Source organism: Rhinolophus hipposideros (genome assembly GCF_964194185.1).
Source record: "Rhinolophus hipposideros genome assembly, chromosome: 13".
Taxonomy (NCBI): domain Eukaryota; kingdom Metazoa; phylum Chordata; class Mammalia; order Chiroptera; family Rhinolophidae; genus Rhinolophus; species Rhinolophus hipposideros.
Window position 1 is genome coordinate 26,999,509 of NC_138059.1, and position 22,066 is coordinate 27,021,574.

Below are 22,066 nucleotides of genomic sequence, written 5' to 3' on the forward strand. Positions count from 1 at the left end.
ACTTCATCCTTTTATGATTTTAGAAAGTAAAAAGTACATCCTTAGACTCTCACATGCTCTTTAAAAGTTTGGCGACACAAATATTTCCTATTTATTCCCAACATTACTTTTAGTTGAACCAATAACATCTGTCTCATCCTCACAGCATAGAATAAGCAGAGATCCACAAATATCAGTTTCTTTCATGTAATAACTTGAACAAGAAATTCTTTCATACAATAAACTGAAGAAGAAATTCAAAGTTGCAGAGTTCAGTACATTTGTCAAAACCCCTCTGGGAGTTTATATGTCCCCACAGTGTAGACAGAGTCATTTACCAGCCATGAGACTCTTCCTACATAAATGGAATTTAGAGAGAAGGACTTAACATTTTATATATATAATTTCTGCATCTCCTAAAGAATATAAAACATTTTTCTCCCCAAGTTTTATCATGTGTGTAGTATTATCACTTATAATAGGAGAGCTCCTAATATCCTAATTGCCAGAACCTAACAGTGTTACATTACTTGGCAAAGGGTAGAATTAAAGAAGCAGATAGAATTCAAGTTGCTAATCAGCTGACTTTAAAACAGATTATCCTAGATTACCCAGGTGGGCCGAAGGTAATCACAAGGGTTCTTCCACATGGAAGAGGGAGAAAGAAGAGTCAAAGTCAGAATGTGGACATGAGAAAGACTCAATCAGCCATTGCTGGCTTTGAAGATGGAAAGGGGCAATAAGCCAAGGGCTGTGGACAGCTTTGAGAAGCTAGAGAAGCTAAGAAAACAGATTCTGCCCTAAAGACTTCATAAAGGAACTCAACCCTCCAGACACCTTGATTTTGGCCCAGCGAGATTCATTCCAGACTTCGAATCTTTAGAACTGTAAGGTGATACATTTGTGTTTTTTTAAGCCACAAAAGTTTGTGGTAACTTGCTATAGAAGCAATAGGAAACTAATTTATCTAATTCAGAAATGAAGTTTCAATGTAACCAAACACCTCATCTTTCCATTACTTTTTAAAACATCTAATTAATCAGTTATTTATATAATCTTTAGACGTAGAGGTAGACTTCTGATCGCAGAACTTTTTGAAAAAGTTAACAACAAAAATAATGCTAATCATTCATCCTTGCTCTTAAAGGTACCAATAGTATTACCAAGGAATAACAAAGTTGTTTATTTCCTGCTCATATGTAATGTATGACAATTAATTTATGTCATCTTAAAAATAAAAGCATTTGTATATATTTTTAAATGTGAACAGTATTAGTCTGGCTAAGCAGATAAAGCAACAACCTTGCAAATTACCTTACTAAACAACCACTTAGTATGATTAACCTGTTTCCTTCTATATTCTGCATATGTTACAGTCACAGACAAGCCACTTGGAAAATATCCAAGTTTTGTGTCCATGAAAAAGGAAAAAACAAATGGTTATTTTTAGTGATTTCACTGGGAAGCAAGCAGAGCTAATTTCTGAGCTATGACAAAATACTGAGTCAACCATTTTGGAACATCCACATACCAATGAATTATTATTCAGGTCCATCTTCCCAGCAAATGGCCCCCAGGTTGTTCCCACAGGAAGTTGCTGCCGACTCTGAATTTTTCGTTCCCCATCTTTCTGAAAAACCTCCAGCTCGCCTGCAGACAATAAAAACAAGAGGTGTTTAGAGTATTTTCACTTGTGCTTTAACAATAGCCACCTCTTTTTGTGTGTTTGCTTTATACGCACAATATTCTCAGGATTCATATAAGAGAATTCATTATCTTATCTGAAAAACAACTGATCTTGTTATCCTGACAGGAATATAAAACTTGTCCTTATAATCATATTCAAATTTAATCCAATTCATTTCTTGTACCTTTTCACACACACCATCTACTGAAGTCAATTCTGTTTAGTAAGTCCTTAAGTACCAGATATAACACTTCCTCAAAAAGCAATGTGCCAGTGCCAAAAAGATGGACAAGAAATGTTACAAAAATGACTTAAGAGTTGAAATTCTTATATTTGACCACCAATGTAAATAAAAAAACTACTATATATAATATACCTTAGGCAATATCTTTATTAGGTTGGTGCAAAAGTAATTGTGGTTTTTGCAATTATTTTTAACCTTTTAAACCACAATTACTTTTGCACCAACCTAATAGTTGCTCAAGACTCTTGGTCAACAACAAACATCTGGTGAGTTTTTGAAAATACTTGATAATTTTCTAAAGTTTTACTAGTTTCAAATGCATAAAACATCTACTGATACAAAAAGTAGAGATTCATGTCTTCCCAAATTAGCAATGTTTCACCAAAGTCATTACTTTGTTATATTTGGTACTTTTGGTAAGATTATATGTTACCTAAAGAGTTTGGACAAAAACACTTAAGAAATAGCCAGTTTAGGATGGTCTTCTTCCTCCCATTTCCTCCAAATTATTTTGGGAAAATAGGAAGTGAAGACAGTATACACACTGGCATAAAGAAGGAATTGGAATTCATCAATGCTTACTTAAGAAACTAATTAATCAATTAATTTTAAAAATTAGGGCTTCAAAATTTCAAAGAATGGCCATCAGCCTAAATATTGTTTAAGATAAACAGAAAAATATCTCAATCGGTAATTGGAGCCTCTCTCTTTAAATGATTAAATCTATGGTATTTAGGTCTCGCACTATTAACATACGATATTATGATACCAAAATTTTATATTTTAAAATAATCTTAGTAATATAATTTATCCATTTTAATGGTATTTCTTCTCAGCCTGATCAATAAAAGACATGAAAATGGGAAGGAATGGAATAGGAAGAAGTATAAATGGAAATCCATAAAGAATAGAAAGCTGAGGAAAATTCTGAACAGAATAGAATATATTCAGTAATTAAATTTTCCAAATGATACATAAGTCAAAATAAGTAACATATTATGAAAATTTTGCATTAATCTGGCCTTAATTTCTTTTCAAGTCAACAACTATCTTTTTTTTTTTTTTATTAGTTTCAGGTGTACAAGACAAGGTAATACTTAGACGTTCATCATTTATATCCCTCACACTGTGAACCCCCCTCCCCCCATCCACTATCCCTCCGACCTCACACTGAACCATCACATTATATATATAAAATTATAGTTGGCATTCATTAATGTTTAGCTTCTGGTGTACAATGCCATGATCAGGTATCCACAGTATCCCTGAGGTGGTCTCCCAAATAGGACGCATGTCCATCGGATACCCAACAAAATCTTTACAACATTATTGAATACCTTCCCCAAATTAATTTTCAAAAAAACCCTGAGGCCATCTTGTGGTTACCAGCTGCTTCCAAATCCCTTCACCTTTCCCCTTATCCCCAACCCCCCCCCCCACACACACCCATCTAACAACTCTCGGTTTTTTCTTTGTGTCCCCAAAACTGTTTCTGATTAGTTCATTCACATAGTCTTTTCTTTAGATTCCATATATAAGTGAGATCATATGGTACTTGTCTTTCTCTTTCTGACTTATTTCACTTAACATAATGTTCTCTAGATCCATCCATGTTGCTGCAAATGATAAGATTTCTTTCTTCTATCTTTAAACATGAAGATCGAACCTTGATTTTTTAAAAGCAACACCATCAACCTGAGTTCAATTATATCTCTTCTTTATATCTCTACGTTTGTGTCACCTCCTTTTAATAGTTAAAATACCAGACATTACATTTCATGTTTTTATGATGGCTTATCCCAAAAGCCAAAATTAAAGTATTTAAATCACAATCAGCTAAAATATAGTGTAATGGTTAAATTGTGCCCATAAAATATGAATATAACTGTATCTGAACAATGATGATGTTGATATTCACAATGAAATATTTAAGTTCAAGAAGTTCACCTCCATTCTCTCTCCTCACACTCCCTTCCTCTCTCATTTGTCAAATATACTAAAAATGGAAGAACTCATTAAAGTAAGACACACACCTCCCAATTTTTTTTCATTATGATGTATCAGTAGCTCAACAGGACTGACTATGAGGAAAATAGACCCAGACAGACTCCACAGGACTGAACTTCTGAAATATAGTTTTAGAAACAGTGTACTTATATTAAATAACATATTAAGTACCAAGTCTTGAAACTTATTCAGTGTCCAGGGAATAAACAATAAAAATTTGGTGTTGTAAGTAGGATAACAAACCTTTTCTGAGATTTGCCCCTGAAACTGTTCTTCATCCCTATGCAATCTTTTTTTATCAATGCATTGGAATCAGAGGCCTGTACAGAAACATCTTCAAAGTCAGAGTACAGTTAACAATCTACTATGATGTCAAAAAGGCATCAGTGGGAAATATTCCTCAATGTATGCATATGCACATGTGATAATGCAGTTATTTAAATCTTTAGAATATTTTCTTCTATTAGAAAAGAAACTGTTTAATTTCTGTCTGATAGGAGTTCTTAGTATTTTCAACCATACTTACTTACATTTTAAACAATTTTCTTTACAATTTACTATTTAAAGGTAAAATATACTTCGGTCCAATACCTAAACACTAGTTAAAAATAGTCTTTTCTACATACAGATGACACCCAAATAATTTACTTGTTTTTACATGCTAAAATACAGTCTTGTCACATTTAAATGTGACCAGAGAAATCATGAGAATCTTTGAAACCCCTTTTAAAAATTTTTGAAGCCGTACATCCTCTCTTTCTGCCACTGACATTCTTCATTTGAAAGGGGTTCAGGCTCAGTCAGTGAGTTCTTATCTATACCTATGGATTTACAAGCAGGTCTGTCTTTTAATGGATTAAGAACTACAAACTTAGGGCAGATCATAAAGTGATACCCAAATATCTCCAAAGTTTTTGAGGTGTCTTTAACTACGCATTAAAGTTTTAAGCAAACCACAAATACTTTTATGAGCTCTGAGAGGGCCATAAACAGACAGTCCGGTAACTGTTCAAGCTATCAAGTCAATCTTCTCAACTTTATTAGACAAACAGACAAATCCAAGTCTCCTTTCTTGTTCATCAGGAACTTATTTCATGGTTTGGGAAATCCTTTCTGTTGCTGAACTAGTTAAATAAAAATATTCACTTACCTGCAACGGTGCTATACAACTGCAAACAAATTGAAAATAATGCATTTAGATACTACCAAGGCTACATAGGTTAATGATAGCAAGAAAAATAAGACATTGTATAAATGGAAGTTATAGTTAATTTAACGTCCATATTGCTTTAGAGTATAATATTTTTAATTTTTTCAAAGATTAATAAGTGTCATAAAATAGAGGAAACATTACTGCATTAAAGGTAAGAAGATTAATGTGTAGCCCCAACTCTATCCAATAACCAGCTGAATGGCTTTGAATATATTATATGTTTTCTGAGTCTTTGGTTCTTCATTGTTAAAGAGGGGATTGCACTCACTTGCCATTTGGTAAAGTGTCCATGACACCATGCTTTTCTTGCCCCAGATACGACATATTATGAGAAATAAAAAGAGTACTGGGTTGACAGTCAAAGACCTAAGTCCTAGAACCACTTTATCATAAAATGGATGTTTGACTTGAAAACTTCAGAGATTTCGAAATCTGAAAGCAAAGCTCCAGTTCTTACTCGATTTGTTTGTTCATTCTTTTTGCCTCTGTTCATTAGTTTATTCATTCATTTATTCTACTAATACTTATTGAGTGTCTCTTAAATGCCAGACGGTGGGTTATATCCAAGCACAAAGTAAAACAAAAAACAAAAAACAAACAAACCTAGGCCTGGAATACATTTCAGGAAATGTAATACATAAGGCTTGGGAAGTAGAAGCTATAGAATTTAGTGATTATTCAGATTTTAGGAGTCAAGGAAGGGAAAAATACAATGATGTTCAAGTATCTGGTTAGGGCCAATGGGCCAATGTTCACGTACCTATTGAGATAAGGAACACAGAAAAAAAAAAAGATTTAGGGATAAGATGAGGAGTTATAATTTGGAAATATTGAAGTTGATATGGCTGTAAGGAAGATAAGAGGTGATTTTTCGATTGGCATGTACAACAAACCTGGGGCTCAGAAAGAAGAAAGGTTGTGACAAGAGTGATAAATATCGGTATTCATGCATTAAAATGAGCTTGTATATGGTAATAAAAGTGATAAGATTGTTGATCTAGGAGAGAGTGTATCGTGATAAAATAAGAAGATCTAGGACATAGTTCCAAGGATCTTCAAAAGGCAGAATGATGGAGGAGCAGGCATAGAAAATTTACAAGTGCAAGAGAACAGAAAAGCAACTGCATATCGTACCACAGCAGCTCATGGATTGATTCAGAATTTAAAGGAGGAGGGATCAATCAAGTAATCTAAAAATTTATGAAAGTAAGAAAGGGACTGGAAAAATTCCTTTTGATGAGGTGGAAATCATAGGTGTCTGGAGTGAAAGGAGTTTTGTAGAATAGGAGGGCAGAACACAGACTGGAATGTGTTCAAAACTGAATTAGAGAAGAGGAGCAAGCTAGGTGATCCTCAGCAAGTTCCTTAACCCTTTGAACTTCTCTTTCTGCACCCAAAATAGGAATCACAGTATCTTCTCCATATGGTTGCTGTGGGCATCAACTCAGACAACATATGCAAAGTACCCATAAACACTTACTCTTTTACGCAAAAGAAATTGAAGCATTCTAAGAGCATGTCCACATATTTCTATCATCACATCTAACCATTCACCAGGGTCTCTGGTCACATTCCCTCTTTAACACCACTATCCAAAATACTCCCCATACCTTGATTCTTTTCTTTTCAAATAGCTCATGAACCCACCTTTCTTATCAGGGTTTCCCAGGTATTTATCAACTCAGAGGCAGATGACCAAGCCTCAATTCACTCTACAGCTCCAATTCAGGCTCCATATCCTGGCCAGGATAAGCTTATTAAATCTACACTTTCACCATATCAGTCATTCGGGCAATTTTCTTTACTTGCTCCCTTTTGACCATCCCAACTTGAACATCTATGTCTGAATCTTAATACTATAACAGTGTTGCTCCACAGTGTCTGCCTAACTTTCTATTCTGCTCTCCAAAATACATTCTTCTTTCTTCTTGTCAGGAAATTCTTCACTGTATCTTCCTTGTTGTCTCCAGTTTATCTTCCTCACCTTTCTGAGAACTGTTCCTGCTACCTGGCAAACACACCATCTTCCTGGTTGCTTTGATAAACCCTATTACTGTTGCAAGATCAACTCCAAAGCTAATCTTTTTCATGAAACTTCTCATGAACTCCAGAACACACTGAGCTCTCCTTCCCTAATATTCCCATGATATTATAGTCCAATACCACAAAGTTTTGCATTTAATTATTCCCTAGTGGTTTCCCATTGATAACTCCTTTCACCCCAATAGGAGTATAAACAACTTGAACTAGAGGCATTTTTTTTTATTTCTGTTTATTCTCTGGTAATTAACATGGATTGTGACATGTGGTAATTGCAAAATACAAATTGAACATAGTTGATTGGATAAAATATTTATGAGATCATAAACTCAATTTTAGTATAAAGTTGATTTTGAAGGCCAAAAACGGTGTTTTAATATGTGTCTTCTTTTCATATTAAAACAATCATACATTTCATTTGTTCAACATTTTACTACATTCACATACATTACCTCATCTGTGAAATATGGAGCAGGATGAAAAATAAAGACTTTTCTTCTCTGCCCAGTTCATATTTTTGAAGCTATTCTTCAAAAAGAAGCCTTATTTTTTAACATGCTGGGTAAGTTCACACAAAATATTTGAGCCACATAGGATGGACTAATCAATTTTGGTAAAAGATAATATTGTTAGTGCTGAGGGCTGTTTCTCTTATCTTCTTGATAATGCATACTTTTAAAAGTCTGTGATTACTCAAAGACTTACGATAGCTTCACTTAAAAAAAAAGCTCTAACTCAGAAATTGCTACCAAACATACTGCAGCTTTTAAGATATCACCCCATTTTTTTGCCTAAATAAAAGAAATTTACTGGTGGAAAGAAACACTTAAAATTATGAGAGCTACACTCAAATCTTTTTCATTAAAGGTGCTATCAAGCCATCATTTTGTTTCCTTTTGATAAGGTCCTTTCAATGCCTCTTTAGAAAGCTGAGTATATGAAAATTGTAGCACACCAAATGGGAACAGAAAAATGTGGGCCTTTTAGCATAGTTATCAGACATCATGCTTCAACTGAGTTCAGCATTAACTTGATGACATAAATGTACATGTTATTTACAGAACACCCCTTAAGTCCAGGCTCAGATTTCATATGACATGTTTGCAAGTAAATGAGATGACAGATCATGTTTTAGATGCTGAAAATAAACTTTGGATTGGTTTAAACTCTCTCTCTCTCTCCGTCTCTCTGTCTCTGTCTCTCTGTCTCTCTCTCATATATATATATATATATATATATGATGAATATGTGTATATATATATAATGTGTATGTGTGTGTTTCCCCAAATATAAGACCTAGCCAGATCACCGGCTGTAGTGCATCTTTTGGAGCAAAAATTAATTTAAGACCCGGTTTTATTTTACTATAGGGCTCGGTCTTTTAAAATGTAATATATAATTATAATATAATATAATACCAGGTCTCGTATTAATTTTTGCTCCAAAAAACGCATTAGAGCTGATGGTCTGGCAAGGTCTTATTTTCGGGGAAACGCACACATACATATGGCCACACACACACACACATACATATGGCCAAATTTTAAAGCAGACCACATGAATTACTTCATAATGTTTATCAGGCCTTACTGTAGCAGAAGGCTATAGCATCAGAAGCCATATTTACATTTTCTTCATGGTTGGAAAACATTATATATCATGGTATCAAACATGGACAGCCCCAGAGTCATGCTGAGTTCAAAAAGCGCTCGAAGATTCTAAAAAAAAATCTCAAAACATGTTCAAAGTCAGCCAAGGTGGCTGAAGTATGGCAGAGCTCTTGCTATTTTATGGTTTAACCATTTGACAGCTGCCTGCCAGAGACATAAGAGGGTTAGATGATCATTTTACTGCTGATGATCTCAGCAGCCAAGCTGCAGTCTTACAACTATGTGTGTTTCCTTGGGCATTAATAACAGCATGTTTCATCTGCATGTTAAGACAAATCATGCCATTTATATTTTGCTATGTTGATCCATCTCAAAACACGGACTGGCACAGGAAATGACAGTTCTTGCTTAGTGGCTACAAATCGCCTCACAGGGATACCTTTTCTAATTTTCTTTCTCAATTTTTGAGTCATGCAGTCGTAACACACACTAAACTACAGTTTTGAACATAAACTTGAAATATGACATTCCCTATTCAAGTACTCCAGTCAAAACCCTGATAAATCAGGCTGGCCATGCAGTGATCTTATCCTTCCTGACTCTTTAATAAATCGAACCTTGTAAGTTTGTACTGTTGGAAGTTGTCACTAAATGAAATTGTGACCTTATCCGGCGCATGAACTTATCCTGCTGACAACTACATTTATTGTATGGATAAGAAAGGGGAAAAAAAAGAAAAAAATAATAAAGAAAAAAAATGAGATATTTGATAATTCTGATCTTAGCCATACGTAATTCTAACAGATGGGATCTTTTTGATGTTCCATTAATGATTTGCCAAAGATGAGTCTCTACTTAGAGAAAAATGTTCACCCAAGGTAAGTGCTGGGGGCACTGCAGATGGTATTAAAAGTGCATGAAGAGGTACTGGGTAACAGCAGTGAATCAGAAGCTATTAGTCTAACACAAAGAGCCCTGAATTAGTTTGTAATTGCACTGGTAAAGATAACATAATGGTGGTGGCAAAATAGAAACATTCCCTTTTAAAGCGATGCATTTGGTGCCTAAAAACTCTAAAACAAGACACTGAAATTGTCTGAAACCTAGAGCAAGTTAAATCACTGCATTTCTCAAGAATGCAAAATGCACCCTTTGGCCATAATTTCTAAAAAGTCATAGAATTCAATGTGTACAGTACTATTTAAGAAACCAATCAACATGCATATGCTACCAAATATTGGCATGTATTACAAACTCAGGAACATTTTACTTTATTATTCCGGCTGGCCTTAAGGATTAATTCTGAGGCTACTATATGTCTGGGTATTCTTTCTATCCAAATGCCCATTGAAACCTACAAATTATCATCTCAAGACATAGAAAGAGAAGAGATAAAATATGGTTGTGGGTAGTAATAGCATTGGGCATAAGGTAGAAAATTTAAGATGTTTTTAAAAACAACACCATGATTTGAAATAGTTAGAAAGCCATAACCTGCATATTTACGTACAAAATAAGTTTTATATACAGAGACCATGTTCAAGATTAGGAAAAAGAGATTACCACATTTTGTCCTTTTGCTCTATGGTCTATTTATATAAACAAAAAACCCAGCTCATCCCAGGTATCTGAAAATATTCACCTGGAGTGTGACTAACTTTGCAAATGTTTGGAAAAGTTAGTAAAGGAGGGCCTTTTTTGAACACTTTTCAGCTGCTGAAGGAGGAGAGGGGAGTCACCACTCTTTTGCTCAAGAAACCTGGCACAGTATGCTTCTTTGCTGCCAGAAACCTCCTCCCTGACCTTCCAGACAACACTCCTTGTCACAGGCTGACCTAATACCACTTCTTGATTCAAATCTTGAGTCTTGGAGGGAGGGTATGGTTAGGGAGGAATCGTCACAGACTTGAGAGGTCTGGGCTGGCAGACACAGGAAACAGCAGTGGAAGAGCAGCAGCCAAAAGTCAGTCTACCAGCAGGAGGGCCACAGAAAGGGCAGGGCCTGCAGAGTACAGGTCAGGGGAGACTTGTTTTCTCCAGAAAGAGAAACTCCAAAGGAGAAACTTTGGGTAAAAATCAACCCTAGATCCTGTTCAACGAAAAAGAAGCAAGGAATAGCTTTTAAAGGACATTTAATACACATCAGTGGATCGATCTCATTGGTATTTATGGTTCTAAATTTCAGGCAACACTTACTTTTGTTTGTTAAAATTGCACGCTTTCTCATAGGTTACATTTGTTAACTTAGAAGAAGATAATGCACAATGAAACTTTTCAGAGGTTATTGCTGATATTCAAAGACCAGCTATACTTGTTTACTGGTTTACGAGGTGTCTCTTTAGCTGAACACCTATAATAAACCCAGATATAGTCATTTTTACATTGCAAGATAGTATAGATGGAGATGAAAGAAAATACACTGACAAGTTTTAACAGATAAACATTATTAAACATCTATTGTGATTACAATGAGTTTTGCCTAGAAGGAAAGGCCTAGATGAAGCTCTATTTGGGGGTGAGGAGATGACTTTTTGGGTCACAATATGCGAGAACTACAGGATGCCAGAATGATTGGACAGATGAATAAATAACATGAGAAAAACTGCAGCATTACTTTGAAAGCTTTTAATCTAAACCAGGAAGTAACAGTACACTGTAAAGTAATCTCAGCCAGTAATAGAAATGTGCAGAAAACTGGTCTGAAAGTGGTATGCTATTACGGACTTAAAAAGTTTTTATCCAGAGAATAAAAAGTACAAGTATTACTTGTAAGAATAAAAAAAAAACAGAGTGGAAACTAGAACCATAAAGAGACAAAAATATGTAATATGTCACCAATGAAGAGATCATAGGATACGTGAGGTCGTATCTAAAATATTATTGCCAGTGTACCATATATAATATTGAAACATTTATGAAACCTTGATGTGGGTCCCAAAATTTAGAAGAATACTGTGCAGTACTAAACCCTGAAGTATTAACTTAATTACCCACTTAATTATCTTATTGTATGGCTTCTCCAATAAATACAATATACTATGTTTCCCCGAATGTGAGACTTAGCCGGACAATCAGCTCTAATGCATCTTTTAGAGCAAAAATTAATAGAAGACCTGGTCTTATTTTACTATAAGATCCAGTCTTATGTTAATTTTTGCTCCAAACGATGCATTAAAACTGATTGTCTGGCTAGGTCTTATTTTTGGGGAAATGTACATACTTATTGATGATATGTACATACTTATTGATTTGAAAATGCCTTAGTTTATGGAAAGATTGAATACTCGTATGTCTGCTACAACATTGGCACAAAGTTTTTTATTTCTAAAGTTTGAACTTGTAATGCTGACAACATTATTAGTTTCAGAAAACACTTCCAAAAATATAATTCCTAAAGATCAAGCAAGCTACAGTCATTCACTTGTAATTCTGGAGTCTTTTATTAATGCTTGTATACCTTCACAGTTGCCTATATTCTTAATTACACATAACTTACAGGAGTAGTTTTGCCAAGGCAGTCTGCTGGATACTCTGTTGCTTCAGTTGAGTGTAGTTCTATGAATAAAATTGTCCTGGAAATTATTCTGGCCGCAGAAGTTTAATACCTGGTGAGCCATTGTAGCTCTAATGGGTCATGTCCCAAATGAGCATAAGTAAGACTTCCTAGTAGGGCCACTCCAAGAAATGATGTTTTCAGAGGCAGTTGCCTCTGTGTGGAGGACAGAATCAAACCCCCACACAGAGGGCAGCAAGCTCTGAGTTTATGGGAACTACACTCATGAGGAATAATACAGTCAATCTTCTGTGTTTTAAAGGCCTCAGCTGTGTGGTATATTACTAGAAATATTCATCATTAGTATTATAGTTAAAACTTACCATTCTTTGAAGTCTATCTGTCACCTCCTTTGAACAGTTCCCTGATTCTTACAGCCTCTCCTTGCCACAAGTTCAGAGATAGTCTCTTCCTTTGAATTCCCATATTGTTTGATTTTTTAAAAATGTTATTAAATTTGTTGGGGTGACACTGGTTAGTAAAACTACATTAGTTTCAAGTGTACATTTCTATAATACATCATCTACTCTAATATTTTTCATCATTTTCTTCCTTATAACAGTGATTTGTATATATTTATTAGCTCTCTTCGTGGAACTTTCTAGATAGCACACGATGCTTTGTAGGGTTGCAGAAAATATAAATGTGTATGTGTGTTCATTGTTTTGGGTTAAATCATTGTTTCTAGAAGGTATTTAAATCAATTTGTACATTTGTAATACTTTTTTACTTTATAACACACACTTTAGTAGTTACTTCCCTGAGAGGTAAGCAGACAGAGTAGGTATAATGTTTACCATTTTACCTCCATATTTATTGGGCTTTGACTCAAAATTAAAGTAACTTATTTAAGTTATAAAACTAGTAGTGAAACTGGGACTCAGACGCTGGTTTTCTGACCCTCTCATGCTCATTTTACTTTATCAGACTGCCTCTTTAAAAAAAGAAAAAAATTAACAACTTAACTAGGTGGAAGGACTGACCTTAAGTCCCAGTATCATATCAGCAGCCATTAGAGTGGATTCATTTATAAGATTAGCTGCAAGTCAATTTGGAAAGCAGAATGTGAATGCCTGAAGGGCAGGGCCACAGGGCAGATTTTGAAGAAGGCAAGGTGGTAGAAAAGATTAAACAAACAAAACACTGGGAAAGCAGTACAGGGGGAAGAGTGGCAAAATTATTGTTTGATGATCAGAGTTCATAATAAACTTTTTACATTTCTGTCCCCAAAACGAAGATGCTCAGTTCTAAAACAGTGTTTCCCCCTACCTTTAATGATAATCATTCATCAGAGAAAATATTTAGTTATTAAGCCAACTAAAAGTAAAAAAACAAACAAAAAAACAAAACCAAAAAAACCACACAAAAGTTTGATTAAATATAGCATGTCATTACTAGCATAAGAAATGACAGGAACTTTTCTTCCTAAAAACACAGTGTATTTTGAACACTCTGCAACAAAGATCTTTTCATTTGGTTGATAGCACTTTCTCCAGAGAAAACTTTCTGATGTGAAATTGTACATGGTGAGTGCAAACTGGAAAATCTGGTGCCTTCACATTCTCCAGCTTGTAAAATATTTCACTATCACACATTTAACACTCTCAGTAGGTTAAGTAGGTATGTGTTCAATATATATATACACATTTCATTCCTCTAGTCCCCTCTCCTTTTCTCTAACTTTCCTTGGATCTTTTCCTTTCCAACATGAATATGGGATCTAAAATGGCAGATCTTGAAAAAGGAAGAAAAGGAGGAAAGGAGAGAGGGAAGAGGGGAGGGAGGAAAGAAAGCTGGCAGGCAGGCTAGCTGATATTATTCCTCGTGAGTGTAGTTTCCATAAACTCAGAGCGTGCTGCCCAGATCTAAGCTTTGATTCTTTCCTCCACACAGAGGCAACTGCCTCTGAAATCATCACTTCTGTGGAGTGCCCCTACTAGGATGTCTTACTTATGCACATTTGGGACATGACCCAATAGAGCTATGATAGCTCACCAGGTATTAAACTTCTGCAGCAGAATTATTTCCAGGACAATTTTATTCATAAAACCACACTCAGCTAAACTTTATTTAAAGAAGTATTTACTAATTCAAAAATATTTGTTAAACACACAATGCCAGGCACAATGCTGCATACTAGAAATATACACATGGATCTAATATAGATCTTTTCCTTATGTGACTTAATCTGATGATGGTGATATAATTATAACCCGAACACATGAAGTTTTTGGTAAAGGTAGAAAATCGAATTTGACGAGCAAGAAAAAAAGTCTCCTAAGGCAACTCAGAGAAAGCATGAATGACAGTTCAAAGGTGGAAAAGCTAGCAAACGACAGTATAAGCCATCTCTTTCCTTTAATAGATCAGAAATAATCTGTTTTAAAAATGAACACAATACAATGTGAACGTGAGCCTTTAAACACATTTGTTGTGTTATAAATAAAATTGTTTGTAAGTCAGAGGTTCAATGAATTAGAAAGTAAGGCTTTCAGATATAATCACTGCCAAATCAAAAGAAACAAATGACTAGAATTTGTTGGAAAAAAGAAAGTTTCAAGACCATAGAAATTGTAACTGATGGTGAGAATTTCTGTTGTTCAATATTATAAATACGTTAATTTCACGCAAAATAGTATTTCTAAAAGTTATTGGAAAAGATCTTGTAAGCTGCCTTTATCTTAAATAATACTAGCCTTTTCTTAGAAAATATTTTCAATACTAAAATAAAAAAGAACAAAAAAAAACATTACTTTTTTTTGATAATTTCATATAAACTCCTGAAGTTGAGATAACAATACTAGAAGCTATCACCTCAAGCACTAAAGACCAGAGATGTGAGCTCATCTGTAAGTGCATCTATCATGTCCCCTTAGTTGACAGTGCCTAGAGATAGAAGAGACCCTTTTCATCACTTGTTCCTACGACAGACTAGGTGGAGATATTTATTCTCTAACATATGAGTACATTCAGAACCAATGATGTGGTTCTTGATACCATATTCAGGCACCCAGAAGTGACCACAATTTTCTAAACTACATATTTAGTCAACTGCTCTTCTTTTCAAATACATTTCTAGTCTTTAGCATCATTATTATTCTTTAATGACAATGTATCAGAACATATAATCAAAAAAGCATTCCATTTAAAGGATATTTGTCACATTCTACTATGTAAGTGAAGAGATATTACTTACAATTACCAAGAGCTTTTGTTTATAAGTTTTAGAAGCCATAAAGTATGTTTAGAAGCCATAAAGTATGTTGTCAAATATGTATAAACATGTCCATTGGTAACATCTTTCAAAAAGGGTATTTTGCATGTTTTTAAAGGAAAGATGGGAATATATGTAAAGACAACTTGCACCAAGCTACCAAATAAATAAGTTATGTCTGAATTTCTTTCCAGCTTCACTAACTTACTTAAAATCATAGATAGTACATAACATTCTGCAGATCCATTCTGGTTTATTTACATTGTTCATCCTAAATACTGGTTATTTGGAATAGAGTTAAGATACAATAGATACTGATTGCACTATGGAAATAATTATGCACAAGTCTTAACTAGAGTCAAAGTAATGATTTTCCATTGCTAAGAAGATAGGCTTAAGTACTTTATTTTCAATTTTTAATAATCTATAATATTTTGTCCCCCACTAAATGCATGAATGTCTCCCAGTTTTGTATTTTCTTATACATATGAGAAATTTGATCACAAAAAAGGAAACCAAGCTACTTTCTGAATGTATTGGGAAATAATTACACGTACAGATAATAAGGTTAATGACCAATGAGACATTATCAAATTAGGTTTGACAAATTCTTACAATGGAATCATAAATCACTAAGAGTGGGGATTAGTATATACACTCTTGCGATTCGATAATTCAGATCATATGAGAAAAACTTTATTCACCATCTTGAGCACCAGCTTGTATTTTCTGTGTATCCATTGGCTGGCTGATACTCCCCAGGGGCATCAATTTCATTTCTTAATTGTTCATCGTAAATTTGTTGTGAACATGAGACCATATAGGTACAAGACAATATTAATGTAATGCCTGGCGTATAGTAATATTCAATAATGTTATAATTTTATCTTAGTATTTTAAATTGAGAAGGAAAATGAAGCATATGAATAAAAACTACTTGCATTCACTATTCAGATTTGTTTGATACTCCTAATTATCCAAACTAAGACTAGCTTTCACCCAGAACCACTTTCATTCCAGATGAAGAAAAATGGAGGTGGAAAAGATCATACTGAATCTGAAAGGTGACAGGAGCAGCTCCCAGAGCTGGCTCTACCCACAGAGGTTATAGAATGCTTCAGCCCACAGTAACCCCATACCAGTATTTCTTTTTCACTTCATAGGTAAGCCAGGCAGAGGTATATAGCTGTGAAGGTTAACATCAAAGGTAAGTCACTCACTCCATTTCTCAATAACCAGGATTAACTGCTCCACTGACATCATCCTGGTATTATAGGGTTCCAGAGAGGAGAAAATTGGGAATATGCTTACGCATTAGTAAAAAAAAGACAAAACAAACACACACACACACACAAACTTGAAGAACCACATTAAAACAATGGAAAATATTAATCCTACTTTACTGCCTATCATTATATTCTTAAATTTCCGTTTTCAAATATTCTCAATTAAAAAATAACCAGGATAAAATGTATTTACTGAGTGCTTACTATGTGCCAGACATTTATTGAGTCCTGTATCTAATGTTCTGACTTGCACAATAAACTTAGGAGGAAATTGTAAAAAAAATTACTACCTATGGTAAGCCACTTAAATGAGAGTAAAAGCATCTTTATTATAATCTTTTTTTTAAATGTTTTGAGAATATTGGTGTTAGTATTTTCTAAGTTATTTAGTGTAGACATAGATATTACCTCGTTGTTTTTTTTCTTTTGAACTCAGTAGTAACACCTTGACTCAAATTGATGCAATTAAAGAAGTCGCAACATAAAAGAGTTGATCAAGATTAAAGAAAAACTGTATGAGAGATGGCTACTAGGAAGAAACAGAAGTCCCTAACAAACACTGCTATATTGAATAACAATGATTAAATGTATAATGAGCAATTATATTAAAGTCGGGGACAATCCTAATCTCTTGATGGGAAAAAATGGCAATATTCCAAGTATAAACAGATATTCCCTCCAATATTTCTTTTAAAATATTATTATAATTTCTCACACTTATATATCTTTCTCAAAATTAAAAGTAATTCCTTAGCCAGAATCCTGTGAAAATGCAGATTTATGATTATTATTATCATCATTATTTTTGTCCATTCTGACCAACAATTTGAGCTCCTAAACCAAGGATGTTAAACTTAAATAAATCATAGCTTCGGGGAAAAGATATCATTTTTAAAGTACATTACTAATTTATTCTTTTGAATTCTCAAAGCCAACAAAGTATGACAAATCAAGGTTACTACACAATGACTGCATTTATCACTACTTCTTACTAAATCCATATAGGTCAGGAAAGATGATCATATCATAAGCAGGCTGTGGGACAAGCATGTGGCATTTAGTCCGAACCAATTCATTTTTCTTTCATTCACTGAACAAACATGAAGTAAGCATCACTTTCGCCTATAGCCCTATAACCATCATGCATTTGGGGGATCCTTTTTCTTAAGTAATTTTGCTAAACTGAAGACATTAAATCAATACTTCATGTCCAACTTGTGTCTGTAATAAAGCAAACACTTCCACCTTTATCGTTAATCACAACCATATGAGCCATTATACCTCCTTTTTTCCGGAACATAGGATTAGGGTAGGACGTTTTTAGTTTCAGCTTCATTATACGGAATATAATCAAGCTGGCAAGACAAGAGCTAAAATTTGAAACAGGAACTAGAACTAAGAGAATAATATAAACAAGATTTGAAATGAGACTACTTAACAGAATAAATTCTAAAGCACTTAAGAGAAATTAATTTACATAACCCACAATGCAATTACAAGAAAAGAAGAGGCCACAGTCATTAGGACAGGGTGAAAGAAGAGTCCAATTACAAATCATGGCGATCCCCTCTTGACCTCACTTAGAATATTGTTAGTCATAAATACATTCTACTGCATGAAATGAAAATGACAGATCTTCATTTCTTTTATAAATATTCTAATATCCATGCAAAGACTGACTATCCTCTAAATAGTTCAGACTACTGAGATTTTCCTACTCCTATAATTAAGAAATTTATTTTAGAACACGGTATTTTATTTCAGAACTTTACTACTTAAGAAACCTAAAGGTTCCTGGTTTTATAATTTGTATGGAAATATTCTGTAGGGGACAAAAATGGACATGTGGTACCAAAATGCCTTTGGCTAACCAGCCACTCCCAGTTAGAAGTGTTCATATTCTCCTTTCTTCCTTTGCACCAACATCCATCAAAGTACCTACAACACTGCATAGCATGTGAGTGTATACACGTGTATGCCTGACTAATGTCAATGATAATGTCTGGTTATTATCAACTTACACGGTTCAGGAAAGAAGATATGTATAATCAACTTTGTTTCTCAGACCTAGTACGATATCTTGAATAAAGTAAGGATTTCATAAATATTATTTGAATACACAGAGGAAGAGAGGGAGGGAGGGAGAAGAGACAGAGAGTGTGAATATACTATTTGCAAAAGCATACAGAGTGGCTTCAATTAACACAGCGTAAGATGAACATGAGAATAATAAGTAAAGGAAAGAATACCTTACTTAAAAATTTGAAAACAAAGATTTCTTCTGTTCTTCTGTTAATAGGTTTAATTTCTTCCAAATATATGAATAGGAAATTATAAAAGAGAGAGATTGATGAGTTTACATAGTCTGAATTGAGTTAGGGGTTCATACAATAAAGTTCCCCTTGGTTGCTGAATTTATGATTCTACCCTGTGTAACAATGCACTTATAATCCAGGGGGGTGGTAGGCTGGGGAAATGGTGTTTCCTCTCTCTTGAAAAGAAACAGGTAAATTCTTCAGAGGGCTTTAATCCAGAAGGTTCTTACTTAATTCTAATCATGGAAATGCAAATCAAACTGAATAAGCAGTCTATTAATATCACTATGATCTTCTATCGTCTTTAATTATGCATTTCAATAGATCCCTAGCTAGTAAACATTTTTCTGGACACTAGAAACAGCCAAGTGAACTATCTGAGTTCCTGAAAATACCTCCAGTTCTAAAAAAAAAATCACAGACTCAACACACACAGACACACACACCCCCATCATCCAGGTAAAAGTGGAAAGATCAGAATAAAATAGGTAGGTGGTATCAATGTCAACATCCTGATTGTCACATTATACTAGAGTTTTATAACTTGTTACCTTTGGAGGAAACTGGGAAAAGTGGATGAGAAATACCTCTGAATTATTTCTTACAACTGTGTGTGAATCTATAATGATCTCAATAAAATTTCAGCTAAAAATATAAATTTGTAAACTTGAAAGCCCTTAAAGTAATTTATAATTACAAAGTCAACCAAATGAATTCAACATATCCCACTATAGATAGATTAGCCAACAATGGAAGCAAATATAAACTCTATTTCCTTAGGCTTTTTTAGAACTATGAGGAGAGAAATACCCTGACTACTCAAATACCCAACTCATTACTTGAAGAACTGCAAACAAACAACATGACATTTGTCTCTTCAGTATTTATTGCTTCTTTGTAGAAGTTCAACTATAATATTTGTAACTCACTATTGATAAATAAAAATTAATTACAATAGCTGTCAGGAAATAATTATTTGTCATATAAAAATTGTTTAGCGTACAAATAATAAAGTATTCCTTATTTGGAGCGTGATTTTATTCCTGCTGAGTCTGAAAAAGGTAGTTTTTGAACATTTTTTCAAAATACTAATTTTGAAATACTAATTACTAATTTCCCAATGCATAGAAATACTTAACAATGTTTATTTTTATCTTCAAATACCATTTTTTGGAAAAATAATTTTCTACATTTGTGAAATGTTTGCAATTTCTTAAAAATGTGGCTGATTTAAATGCCATTTGGTGTCCATTTTCTCCTCTGTTCCTTTTTGTGAGATTCAGATGCTATACTGTGGCAGATAAAGTCATTACAATATTTCATAAAATAGTGAAATGTGAGAAATACACTGCAGAAATGGATGTGGTCTGCTACACTGTTTTAAATGGAAATATACTGTAAGATTATACATTTCGCAAAATGGCAACACAGATATTATTGCTCCCTGGTGGAAGTTACTGAAATCTCCATTTATTTGGCTGGAGCAGGTATGGCCTTAGGTGTACACCTACAAGTGAATTAAATCTAATTGCTTATTTTCAGTTTCCCTGGAAAGTACTGCCTTTAAGCAAGACGTAAATGCGTTTAAATGGGTATGTTCATCTGAAACTCTGTTCAATAAGTCAAGTGTTTCCTGCAATATGAAGATTTTTCTTTGATCCAGGATATTCATGATATTTCATTTAAAAGTATAGGCACAGCATGGTGGAATTGAAAGAGAATATGTTTTGAAGTCAGTTGGACATAGGTTTGAATTCCAGCTTCGCTACTTAACAGATATGTGATAGGATAGTTAAACTGAAACTCAGAGCCCTCATTTATAAAAATGAGCGAAATAATATCTATCATATGAGATTCTTACAATAATTAAAAAGTATAATATGCATGATAAGGCCTAACATAAAGCATGTACTTCAAAAAAAAGTATCATATCAGGAACAATATTAAAGCTTTGTCTAGGTTCTATAGAGTAGAATTAATACAGCAGATTTCCTGCGTCCATTTTACAAATAAGTACCAGATGCCTAATTTTGAGACATGAGTTCATATTTTAATTCTGGAGAAAAACTGTTTGAACTTATAGGTCAGTCTGCAATTATAAAACTACCAAAACTGCAAGCTACGGAAACCTATTTCAAAGTCATGTAATGGCACTGACATGAAAATGCATACTGTAAAAAACAAATTCCACATTCATAAACGTTTTTCCCCCACGTTAAATAACTTGGTGAAATGGAAGCAAAGGAAAACACCTTTCAGCTGCAGTTTTTCTGAATGTGGGAACTTGTTGCAAATTTCTTACTTTCAGCCATATGTTCATATTCTTCTTTGTGGTGTTAAGAAGTATTTTAAAAAAGACCTATGAAAGGGATGAGAATGCAGTCTGCTGAAAATTATTCTGCGACATGTAGTGACCACTTTTTTCATTTTAACATTAAATGTATTTTACATAGCTTTTTGTTTCAATGAAACAAGTATTTTAAAGCAGGCTCTCCAAACTAAATTTTAAAGAGAGGAATAAATCCATTAGCTTACATTTGTTACAGAAAGGATGCTTCATTTAACCAGATTTTAGTAATTTTAACATAGTTTATTGAGTCTAAAACAAAAATATTATTATTATGAATTTAACATATACCATAACATTTTGTAGTGCCTACTATCAGCCATGTATTAAGCTACTTGCTTTTTCGCGTTATCTCATTTAACTGTTACAAAATCCAAAAACCATATTATGCCCATTAGCAGACGAAAAGGCTGAGGCTCTGTGAGATTAAGTTATTTAACCATGTTCACAAAACCTTGCTCAAGTAGTAGAGCCTGCATTGAGGTACTGTAAATATGATCTCTACATGCTAAATATTCTAAAACAAAAAAAGAAAAAGTCCCTCTGAACATATTTGAGCCCTCCCAAAGTC

General features: G+C 33.9%; 1 protein-coding gene across 6 annotated transcripts in view; it reads right to left on the reverse strand.

The window, feature by feature from the left end:
• The window catches only part of ZFPM2 (zinc finger protein, FOG family member 2), a 448,655-nt gene that overhangs the window by 212,396 nt on the left and 214,193 nt on the right, over window positions 1-22,066 (reverse strand). For 3 of the 6 annotated variants that reach the window (XM_081070486.1, XM_081070487.1, XM_081070488.1), the window contains one exon: window positions 1,511-1,629. The exons of the other annotated variants lie outside the window; for them this stretch is intronic. In XM_081070486.1, coding sequence (XP_080926612.1) covers window positions 1,511-1,629 — 119 coding nt within the window. The remainder of the gene's footprint in view (window positions 1-1,510; window positions 1,630-22,066) is intronic. 6 annotated transcript variants of the gene reach the window in all.